Raw genomic sequence first — 12,744 nt, 5'->3', positions numbered from 1 at the left:
AACAAAAACCAAACAAAACATATGTAGGAGAATTTTTGTTCTTGTTTAACTCTGTGGTGGTTGATCTCTCTGTGATACAAGCGCCTATTGAATGTGGAAACTAAAGACTTTTGGCCTTAAGACAAACAACTTCGAGGTGGAGTTCGAGTTGAAGTCGAAGATGAAAACGAAGACCTTTTGCGATGACAACTTTCACGCGCTGTGGCAAGCCAAGGCAAAAAACAAAAAAAATGAAAAAGACAATGTTATCATAGGCCCAAAAGCATCAAAAGACCCCCCCAAAAACAAAAATAAGAAAAACAAAATTTTGGTACGACAAAAAAATAACACAAAAAGGCATAAGAAGCAAATTCCGTTGCTTTTAAAAGGGAAAAATGATGACCACTGAGTTACCCTAAAAAAGAATTATCTGAGATCGAAAATTTATATTTTAATCAAGGGCAAATTAACACAAAAACTTATCTGAATTGTCCTACCATACGAAATTTAAGTAAACCCAACTAAATTGAGTGGTAAAATAGTAAAGCTAACACTGTACTTAGCATACCCATATCGTTTAAACAGGGTAGTAACAAAACACAACAAAACCAGAAGAAGACGAAATATAAGAAAGAAAAAAAAGGACCAAATGAAAAGCAAAACCATAGCTGTGTGTACCAAATTCCATGGCAAAGAAGCCGCCGCCCCAGCAAGCTATAGATACACAGATACACGGTTTCAAGTTTGTGTTTGTGCGCCGACGCGCAGGCATAACTAAGCGTTGCACGAATTCGCGAAATTGGCCACCACAGCAGCCGCAGCAGCAGCAGCAGCCACATCAGAAGCCACAGCTTTGGGCACCCCAAAAAATCAAAGGACACATATTGAATTTCATGCATTGAATGACGATTGGGGAGGGGCAGGGGGGAGTATCAGATGCGGGATTTGTGGTCTGCTCTGTCTGACCTTTGTGGGCCATGCGGGGCCCGGTGCCAGTTTGATTATTAAAATGAATACGACGATTTCAAAGCAGCAACTATGCGACTTAATTACAGTAGATATAGGACTATAATAAAGGAAGGGGAGCGACGTAAGAGAAGACACAGGGACAACGACAACTACAACGACGACGACTACGACAAAAAAAAGAAAGAAGAGAAAAAGATGCCCCCATGTAAATTGCATACAGTCACAATCCCGCCCGTCTGTCGTTTTATTTATAGAAAATAATGAATTGAACAGGTGAGATCGAGAAAATGATAAGCATAGAAATTCCAGCGTGCAACCGAACCCAAAAGCCAGTCCAGCTTCCACTTCAACATCGACGACTGTCGGCCTGTCGGACTGTCGGGCTGTCTTGGACTGCAGTTGGCATTGCGAAATCAGCGAACGAGCGCAGCAAAAAAAGCAATCCAATTTACTGATTTATTTCTTATTTTACTTTGACTATGCAGCAGCAGCAGCAGCAGCCAGCAACAGTAACAGAAACCACAACGGAGGCAGTCACGGCAACGGCATTGGGCATCGTCATCGGCATCGGGAGCAGCTAGCTCCTGAGCCGCCGCCTCAGTAACTCAACGTTCAGTTCAGCTCTCAGCCTCCTCGACTGATGTAGTTAGTGGGCTTTGCTTTGATCTTGATGCTGGTTCTGTGACGCTGCGATGACGAGGCACACAGAGCCGCCTTAGCCAATACAAAAGGCATGCTAAAAAAACATACACACACACACACACCAGAAAAGAAACAAAAAGGCAGCAAAGAAATGCAGAAATCGAACCCCATCGACTATGGCAAAACACCGATGGCGAAAATACAGTTAAATGCAGTTAACTGACACTAAAAATACATTCGAGTAATAAATAAGGCACATGAAATGGGAAAGAACAACAAGAATAAACAACATTTTTGTTTATAATTAGATATAAACCAACCAACATAACAGGAAATGCCAAAAAAATTACCAAATTCCTTTAATTTGTTTATCTAATTAAACTAGAGAATCATCAATAAGTACCGACTCTCTTAAAAAGAGTTACCAAGCTGTTGAAAAGAAAGCACAACAACTCCCATAGATCTCAAGGATAAGTCTAGGATCTACCTTCCATTCGATAATGCTTCAACAGAATAATAGTTGTAGTAGGTCTTACACTGACCCATCGATTAGATAGGATATCCAGTGAGGAATCGGATTTGGTGAATCCATCTTAAACATTACCAATTTTACTACAATTTTAAAATGTAAATAAGTATAACTTTCTGTTAGCAAGGACTCAAGACAAAAAAATTTCTGTTTAATACTCAGAAACTGTCGTTCGTTCTCGCTTGCACTCTCATGATGAAATGGAACGAGACACTTTCCCGTATCGAGATTGTAAACATATATCTGAGAGTTGAAAATAGTCTATAGGAGAGTGGCCTTTGTAAAGGGTATAAAAAGGATAAGAAAAAAAAAGAAGAAGGAGGTGGAAGGCAGCGGAACGGCAAAAAAAAGAAGGAAGGCATCGCCAACGACAATTTGAACATTCGTGTGTAGGCAAAAGATGCCTGCTGACTGTTGGAACTGTTTGAATGTTGGCTGGCTGGCTGCTGGGCTGTTGGCCGACTGCTGCTGCTGCTGCTGTTGCTGACTGAATGGCTGCACAGATGCAGATGCCACGACATTATTTTTGCCACTTGGACTCTGGGAGCCGGCGGCCACGACGACTACGACTATGAGGATGACGACGATGATAATGATGAAGACGATGACGATGACGATGACTTGGTTCGCATCTTTGTCGCTCATGCTTTATTTAAGGTTTCATGTATAAATATTTTTATTTATTGTGCAACACATTCGCACACGTTGTGCAGGTCTACTCCAAAGTGCTTCAGGATGTGTACGGCACGACCAAAAACTGAGAGGCAGGCGACTTGTGTGCGACTTTGGGATGCGACCCGATGCACACACAGTGAGCTAAAGTACAGGAACAGGAGGAGGGGGGACGGGGGCCAAAGTGCGAGGCATGATGGTGCTGCTGCTGCAGCAACAATAATGATGATGATGTGTAAACTCGCGGTTGGACGCTTAATTTCTACCTTCGCCAAGGCCTGGGATTCAAACTGGGTCTGGTCTGGTTGCTGGTTTTGGTTTGATCTTGGGTCTTTTGGTCGTGGTATGCTGGCTGAGAGACCTGGCTATTGGGGTATGGGTATGGGTAGGGCCCCATGTGCATATACATAAATATAACTACATATATTTATATTTGTTGTAAATTCTCAACGTTCTGCACTGTTGCCAAGTGCAGTTGGGTACCGGGCCCAGAGGCTGCTTTATGAGTATTGACTGATGATAGCAGCAGCAGCAGAAGCAGCAACATCTTTGGTCATCTTTCTATATGGTGGAGCATCTGGGAAAACGTGTTAATGGCTAGCTAAAAATGAAAAGAAATGAAAATAAGGGGAATTGATGTGAAAATAAAATATATATATATAGCGTGTTCATATATACTTTTGATGAAATGTCTGTCTGTTGGTAATTTCTAATTTTATTTGACACATGTACGTATTCTTTCGCTCAGCGATCTATTACCACCCCATAGTCAGTCATATCATCATTTCGTGTGAGCCATCACACCATCATCCCCACAAAAACAAGTTGAATAAAGTCAACCTAGACCCCAAAAATCGATTTCATTCATACGCAATTGCATTGAAATCTGTCAATGACACGTTCTCTGGTTGCCACAGCGACCCAAACCGTAACTCAAGACCCAGAACCAGACCCAGACTCAGATCCAATCCCAGCCGCCCTCTGCCCAGCGGAATACAAGTGAACTGGCACCTGCATACACCAAACACACACACACCCAGAGACACAGAGAGAGAGCAGTCATGGCCATGAGTACAGTATGAGGAGGAGGATGGGCTAGTAGATGATGATGGCTCCTATGGCTTGTGCGCGCCCCGTACACACACTCATCACAACCATTGACAAGTAGCTGTCAGACACACCAACACACACTAACACACACATGGCTACAAAAGAATTGAACAGCAGCGAGACAATGTTGTTGTTGCTGTTGCTGTTGCTGTGGACCACTTTTTGACACAAGTAACTTGGTGAAACCCTTGCCCCATGGGCGAATCTGGGCATCGCATCATCACAATGTGCCAAATCAAGCACAAAAATCCAATATCCTGCAATGAAATACAATTACACGGTGCACAGCTCGATTGACTGGAGGCAAAAGTCTGCTTACACCTAATTGGTAAGCCCAAGCTGAACCAACCGAATACACCACCATCATCATCAGCAGAGAACAGAGTCCAGAATGTTACTACATGGCATGTTTTTTCGTTCAGTGTATTGATTGTTACATGATGAAGTGCTATCGATGTCCGTTTCGTTTGACTGATTTTCATTTTCGTTGGAAAAACGAGACGTCTTCTCGAATGTGTGGAATTTAAGGTCAGAACTAAAAGACACACAACGAACGAGACAGAGACAGAGCGAGAGGGAGAGGGGAAGGGGCAGAGAATCTGATGCAAGTGCCGCTGCCGCCCAAAGTGTAAGACTCCAAAGTCCCCAAAGAAAAGACGATGGCATTCAAATATGTTGCTGCTGCTGCTCGATGACTTCACACATTCCTGAGCATATACAGCCATTGCAAGGTGATGGAGTGCAGAGAGAGAGAAGGGGGCAGGAGGGCGAAAGGGACCGACAAGAGATGAAGAACTTCCTTGAGCCCCAACAGCCGCACAATGTCTAAGCCAAGTGAAGAACTTAAACGGCGAACCAGTTTTTGGTGAATGAAAATCAACAAAACCAAAAAAAAAAAAAAAAAAAAAAACTTAAAAAAAAAAAGAAAACAAAACCAAAAATAAAGTTGCACACAATCAACCAGACCAGACCAGGCCAGGCCAGGCCAGCCATCCAGCCATCCAAGAGCTGATACTAAAGCTGAAGCTAAAGCTGAGAAAGAACCGAAAGAACGTCGCAAACTAAAATATATAATAAAAAGAAATTAAAATAAAATTCAAAAATGTGCAAAACGGAGCGCGCACTGAGAAACGAGAACGAGAACGAGAAATGCTGCATGCCACAGCCAAAGCAGCGGACCCCGACCATCATCCAAGCGAAGACGAAGCAAGCCAAGTCGAGCCAGACCGGGCCTGGCCAGGCCAGGGCCAGGGACAGGGACTGACGACTGACTGCAAGAAGAATCTCCATGGAACCTGTTGGACCAGTCACACACACTCACACACTCGCACACACACACACACACACACGAAGACAGAGGCAAAATGCCACCAACGTGTTGTATGCCTCTGCTCAGGCCAAGCCAGGCCAGGATAAAAGACAAGCCGGGTTGAGTTCCCGTTGCCGCCGTTACCCCTCTCTTTCTTTTGCTCCTCTCCCTGTCTCTCTTTCTCTCGCTCTATCCCTATGCTCTATCTTCTTGCTCTCGAGGATTTCAAGTGTAAAACGCTGTCGCTTGTGGAATGTGCACACACACTCACACACACACACGGAGATAGATAACCCAACATTGGCCATATTTGCTGCACTAAATCAAGCGTTTAAACGAAATTTGAGTTGGCCCAAAACACACTCACACGCAGACACAAGGAGCGAAGAATATCGCTCTTAATAAAATAAGAAGGAAAAAGGAAATCTGTAAAATTTGTTGTTTTTGTTGTCTTTGGACTTCTCTCATATTTGCTAACTGATCAAAAAGTCAGGCCACATAATTTATAGATGCCGTTTGCCTAAATTCGTTTAATTTCATCTTTCACACACACACACACACACGCAAGATGTGCTCGTAGAGGGGTGGGAGGTGGAGTACGAGGAGGAGAAGGAGGGATCGGCATCTTCCTCTTTACCTGTTGTTGTTGCTCCAGTTGTTGCTGGTCAAAGTAAAGGGTTTCGGTTTCGGTTTCAGTTTCGGTTTCCTTGTCCCCTCCCCCGCCACCATCGCATTGAAAATGTTGTTCACTGATCGCCGTCCTCGTCCTCATGGTCGTCATCGCCGTCGTCGTCGCCCCGTCGTACATTATAATTTATAACTTTATCTAAACGATGTGGTGGTGTTTAATTTTCGACTTCACCTTTTCAATCTTGTTGTTTCTTTTTTTTGGTGTTTGTTCCTTTTTGCCCACCATCATCATCATCATCTCCATCTTCCTCATCATCATTGAATTGATTCAATCCTGAACTGTTTCCGCTTCGCATGACTCATTTTTTTTTTTTGCTGTTCGATTTGGTATTTTCGGTGGTCTTTTGCGCTAGTAAACTGTTCCTCATCTTCTTTTTCTTGTCTTTTTTTTTGTTTTTGTGGTGTTGTGTGTGTGTGTTTGTGTGTTTGTTTGGGCCTTGTTGTTTATCGCACGCTAATTTGAATAGAATCCAGTTCTCGAGTTCATTTCGGTCCAGGGACGGGGCAGAGGGAACATTTCGTGCAGCTCTGAGAAGATGAACATATCACTTGGACACTGCTCCGGCTGCTGGTGATGGTAACAAGGCCAATGAGGGCGTTGCTGCTTTGCCGCTCAGCTGGGTGTCCGCTGTTTGACCACCGTGAAGTTTTTTTTTTTTTTTGTCTTTTTTCTCTTCTGTTGGGTTGTATCTGGTTAATGAAGAAATAGATACCACCACCATTACCACCACACCAAAGAGAGCTAAAAGTCTGGCCAGCAGGCAAAGTGCTGAGTCGTCAAATTGTCGTGTTGTTGTTGTTGTTGTGGGTCTCATTGGGATATCGGGCGGTAAAAGGTATTTAACATCGAGGCCAATGCCTAGGGAGATGGGAGAAAGTCATGCAGAAAGTCGTGCATTGTGTTTGGTTTTTTGTTTTTGCCAACATTTCTTCGATCGTCACACACAGACAAACACACACACACGTGCTGTGTGTGCCAGGTAGGTAGAGGTCAGAGCCAAGGGTCATGTCATGCCATTCCATTTAGTCGTAAAACAAAAAGTGCACCGCACCAGACGCCGCCCCCCTCTGCCACCAGGCCATTAGTTTGCCCTGCCAAGATCGAACCCTACAAAAGGTGTGAAACCTGAGACACTGAGCTGGGCCTGAGCAAAGAGCGATAAGAGTCCGCACACGGCATTCCAATCAGCATTGCCAATCGCTGAAGCCGTCGCCGCTGCGATCGCAACAAACTAAACAAAGACGAGTTCATTAAACCGATCATAAAACCTATAAATAAAAAATTAGAATCCAGTCAGCAATCAATTAAGAGCATGCAAATTTTTGTTTTTGTTCAGCAGCAGCGGCAACGATAAAACGAGCCAACAAAACATGGCAAACGGAATGAATGAACAGAAGAAGGTGGCGATCGGTTTGAGGGTTGGAATTGAGATTCAAATGAGAAATGGATCTTTGTTTCGAAGACTACTGAAATTGGACCAGTGCGAAAGATGGGGGAGAAGGGGAAATGAATGCATGTAAATGCATAAATAAGCAATGTCTGACATATTTGCCTTGTGTATTTTAAACCATTCGGCAGTTGATCAAATTTTCATGTGATTTTGCCACACTGTTTGGGCCGAAGTCATCATCTGTTTCTGCCGGTTGGTCATGTGCGCGCTAACGAGAGCGAAGCGAGGGCGTTCTGCTCTCGCTCTCGCTTTATCTTACCATCTCATGTTTGCTCTCTGCCACTGTCTGGTTCAGCTTAGCGCCGCCGCACAGTGGGGCCGTTGCTCATTTTGCATTGCAAAAAGCATGGCTTTTAAAGCGATGAAGAACGCTTGATATTCGTAGCAGTTCTGATTTTCACTCAATAAAGATAAACGGGATAATCCAAAAAGTATTAAACTTGAAGTAACTCAATTACCTAAGACCAGGTATACATAGTAGCTATTTCCGCAGGCAACTAGGAAACTATCATCTAATCATATATAAATATTTGCACTTTCTAAAAGATATCTCCAGTATTGTTAACCGATTTCATAATCTTTGCAGTACTATCATATTGGATATTTCATTATTGCCAAACGCGATCGATTGATTTTCACAACGCTTTTCAGGCAGAGGCCCCGCTGTACGCCGTCCGCAGCAGTCAACAGAGCCATGTTAGGTTTTCATGTTAAGTCTCTCAGGCTCTGTTGTTTTACCAACTTGTTTGACGCTTTTGCTCGAGTTCGACTCGATTGGACTCTTTTGTTCGACGTGGACTCTTCTTCTTTTTTCAGTTGAATTTGAATTTTGGTCGTGGTTGGTACGTTACGCGCGCGCCGAAATTTTCTGCTCATCTCGTACAAAGCACAAAACGCGTGAAATAAAGTCAAATTGCACTACGATTTCTGAAACGCTGAAACGAAACGCCGGTCGAAAGATAAATTGCAGCGGACAAAAACGTTATTTCGTATGATAAATAATGCAATTGCCAAGCAATTGAAAAATCGGCCTCATATACACATACATATATAGATAGCTAGCGAATATTGTGTGCAATCTCTTCTTCGCAAAAAACAAAACAAAACAAAACAAAAATAAAATCAACTAATTATACTTAGAAATCGCGCAACGCAATAAATCGAACGCATATCAATTGAATGTAAAAAGGAATTGAATAATCGTATTTCACTCACATATATATGTAGACACACACAATTCTAAGCTAAATCAGAGAACATATCCATCTATCAGCTGTTTTATTTTTTGCTATTATGTCATGGAAATGTTGTTAATATTCTTAACAAAACAACAAATTATTGCAAAATAATTTAATGTGCGTGTAACATTGAGTTGAGAAAAGAATAACATAAATCAAAAAAAAAAAAAAAATTAAAATTAATCCTAACTGCCTTGACGAACCGCGAACCGTCTAAATAAATTTTTTTCTTTTTTTTTTTTGCATTGTGTTGCACTCTCATTTGGTAATAGTGTGAGTGTGTGTGTGTGCTGTTTTTTTGCCCGTTTAAAGTGAAACTTTTTTGTTGTGGGGGCACCCGCACAACAAACTTTCGTTCTTTGCCCTGCCCCGCGCCGCCCACAGAGTTAACCCTTTTCGCTAGTCGAAGGGTCTTACTTGTTTTTATTGCTCACGCGTGTTTTGGGCCGCATTGTTTTGGTGGTCTTTTACTCACTCTTTCTGGGTCTCTCCCGGTCTCTCTCTGTTTCTCTGTGTGTGTTCGTGTGTGTGTGTGTGTGTGTTAGCCGGCAAGTGCAACAAAAAGAAAAGGTTTCATTGAGTGAGTGAAACAGCTGTTTAACTGCAACATGCGACAGCAGAGGGCACAACCATTGCCTTAAAAAGTGTTCACACAAGAAAAGAAGAGAGAAATCAATAGAAAAGGCCAAAAGATACAACACAAGCAAATCCTACCCTCGCCCCCCACCCCACCAAATCAGAGTGAACTTTAGTCGCAATAAAATGGCCGGTTTCAAGTTCTACATATTCTTCGCCATGGCCATGACCATTTGTAGTGTTGGCCTAATGGCCAATGCCAAGCATTTGGGTGCTGGCGACATATCGGCTGATAGCAGCAACATCAACCACCAACATCATCATCAGCATCAGCACCAGCATAGTGCTGCAACGCACCACAGGCGACGCTTGCAGCGCGACTCACGTGCCAAGGATACTGTGCAACAGCAATGCGATGCCGTTAAGGATTATTTCAAATCGATCGACATCACATCGAATGGAGTTTACAATGAGAAAGGTAAGTCTCCATCTCCCCAACCCCGGCACATAACTCTAACATTCCTTGATCAATGGGCAGTGTAAGACAGAGAGAGAGAGAGAGAGAAAGACAGGGAGAGCTTTAAGTCAAATTGCTTAAATCAAATAAATCACTTTCAGTCAAAGTTTAGCTGCAACTTCTTCTAACTGAACCCTCCTCCTCCTCCTACTTGCCTGTCCTTGACGTAGATATGCAAATTCATTGAACTGACTGAGGCTGAGGCTCATTCAAGTGGGCAGCCACTTGAAGTGAACTATGAACAAGTGGAGCGCCGCCGTTTGCAATTAGAAAAGCATTGAGCAACGCCTCGAAAAACTTTTTCGACGAGCCATGAACAAAAAAACTTTTTTCTATCGTTTTGCCTACGCCCCAGGTTCATTACACAAATCGCATAGATACATATGTATGTATGTATCTACCTACCTACATATTCATATGTATCTGTGGCGGCATCATTTATTATTCTGATTCGTTTGCCATATCAAGTGGCACGCATCTAACAAGTCCAAAAAGAAGAAGGAAAAAACTATGCGAAGGCTGAGATACATATTTTTTACACAAGTGAAAATAATCGTATACACAAATGTTAAACAAGTTCATGTCGATAATGATCAAAAAAAACCAGAGGGCCGGGGCTAACTTCGACCGCGTCAAAGTTTGTATACCCTTGCAACTTTTTTGGTAACTCTATCCTTACCTATTAGCCATCAATGTGGAAGAACGTTTTATCTAAAAAGGCTTAAGCTTGAGAAAGAAAGGCCTGCAATCATAGGAAATAACGAAGATATTGATCAAAGTCACTGTTTTCCACCGATCGTTCCTATGGGAGCTATATGATATAGTCACCTGATCTTGATCAAATTTGGCATAGTCGATTATAGGCGTAGTAAACTCTCTAATATTAAGTTTCACGACAATAGCTCAGAAAATAACGAAGGTATTGAGAAAGTCACTGTTCGTGACTTGGCCGTTTGTATGGGAGCTATATTATATAGTCACCCGATCTTGATCAAATTTGGCATAGTCGCTTATAGGCGTAGTAAACTCTCTAATATTAAGTTTCACGACAATAGCTCAGAAAATAACGAAGGTATTGAGAAAGTCACTGTTCGTGACTTGGCCGTTTGTATGGGAGCTATATTATATAGTCACCCGATCTTGATCAAATTTGGCATAGTCGCTTATAGGCGTAGTAAACTCTTTAATATTAAGTTTCACGATAATAGCATAGAAAATAACGAAGTTATTGAGAAAAGTCACTGTTCGTGACTTTGGGGTTTGTATGGGAGCTATATGATATAGTGGTCCGATCCGGCTGAATCCGAGATATACAACGCCTGCAGTATATACAAGCCTACGTGCAAAATTTCAGCTCTGTAGCTCTTACGGTCTAGGAGGAGTTTGCGTTGATCCAGACGGACGGACGGACGGACGGACGGACGGACGGACGGACGGACGGACGGACGGACGGACGGACATGGCTAGTTGAACTCGTCTCGTCGTGCTGATCAAGAATATATATACTTTGTATGGTCGGAGATGCTTCGTTCTATGCGTTGCACACTTCTGACCAAAATTAATATACCCTTTTTGCAAGGGTATAATAATAATGGCAAATGAAAAGAAATGAAAAACTTAACTCACGCAGCGTCGCAGCAGCCAGCGTAATTGAGTGAAAAATAATTGTTATTGATTAATCGACCTTGATGTGGTATTTACACATTTACGCACAATTACAAGACACCCAAAAGGCAGATATATCTTATAACTTCTATATACATAGATGGGTATCTATCTGTGTCTCTTTGTGTGTGTGTCTGTGTGTGTTAAGGGGCAGCAATGATGTTGCAAGTTTCTATACCTGGACTCTCTCGCAATCGTGGTCTCGTTTTTCTCACACGCAGGTAGTTAACAAATAAACAACAAAAATAAAAAAAAAACCTATCTATAAGATACATTTGTTCAACCTCTCCCCTCCTCTCTGTATCTTTCTCTTTCACTGTCGGACTGTCAAGTGTGTGTGTGTGAGTGTGGGTTGGCGTTCTTTTTTTTTTGTATCTGTATCTGTCAGTATATTGCAGACTTTTCCCAAAGATTTATCCACATGAACGCCGCTTACCCAATTGAGGTACGTTCAATGTCCAGCAAACTTCTAGTTTCCATCTCTTTCTAAAACTACTTTTTCCACCCCTCTCTTTCTCACTCCGTTTGTGACTGTGATTTTCAAGTTATTAGCGCTTTGCTTTGTGGAATTTTAATTTGGCTAATGGTCGCATTTACCTTTACCAAATGCCATATCGATCACCCTGTCCACACCCATCTCTCTCGCTCTCTCTGTGTGTGTGTGTGTATCTTCCTGTCTTTTGGTGCTGCTGCTGCTGCTGGTCGTTGCTCCTAATGGCCTGCTTAAGTATGCCGAACTTTGTTTTTGGGTACCCTGAAATGGCGTTTATTTACTGTTTGCATAGTTCTTTGGGCCTTCTTGGACTGAAACAGAGTCACAGGTTGTTTTTTTTGTTTCTTCTTTATTTACGTTTGTGTGTTACTTTTACGTTTATGTGCTGTTTGTGATGCTAATCTGATGTCGGTGTCATGCATACGATAAATGTATGTATGTAACATCCCCGTCCCCCTTCTCCGGTGTGTTTGTTTGCTCAGGTAAAGTAACTCTCTGCCAGGCGCTATACATAAAATTAAATATAAATTTAATTGCGCACATTGCTCGACTGTTAATTGAGTTGCTGCCTTTAAACATAAACAATTCATAAGTACTAAAAAACCAAATAACAAAAAGGCAAAAGTGTGGAACACTTTGCTGACAGGTTACAAACAAAATTGAGACTAACAGGAAGTCATAGTGTGTGTGTATCTAATCTGTATCTGTATCTGTATCTTGTAAAGCAAGCCAAATGCGTCAAGCATGTTACTAAATATTTAAGCAGCTCGCAATTGAGAATTAGAGCAAACTATGAGATACGAAGTTTTCAACTTGATGAGGTGGTCGTTGCCGGTGCGTAACTTCTATCTGCATGTGGGTCTGTCTGTTTCTCTGTCTCTCTGTCTCCCTGTCTGTCTGTATC

The 12,744-nt window shown here is 42.3% G+C and overlaps 1 protein-coding gene across 1 annotated transcript in view; it reads left to right on the top strand.

Annotated features, from left to right (window-relative positions):
• The first annotated feature begins 8,181 nt into the window (after positions 1-8,181).
• The window catches only part of dally (division abnormally delayed protein), an 83,471-nt gene continuing 78,908 nt past the window's right edge, over positions 8,182-12,744 (top strand). The window contains exon 1 of the mRNA XM_068292613.1: positions 8,182-9,643. Within this exon, the coding sequence (XP_068148714.1) occupies positions 9,352-9,643 (292 nt within the window). The 5' untranslated portion in view covers positions 8,182-9,351. The remainder of the gene's footprint in view (positions 9,644-12,744) is intronic.

The sequence above is a fragment of the Drosophila tropicalis genome, unplaced genomic scaffold (assembly GCF_018151085.1).
Source record: "Drosophila tropicalis isolate 14030-0801.00 unplaced genomic scaffold, ASM1815108v1 contig_694, whole genome shotgun sequence".
Taxonomy (NCBI): domain Eukaryota; kingdom Metazoa; phylum Arthropoda; class Insecta; order Diptera; family Drosophilidae; genus Drosophila; species Drosophila tropicalis.
This window is presented reverse-complemented; position numbering and strand designations above follow the sequence as displayed.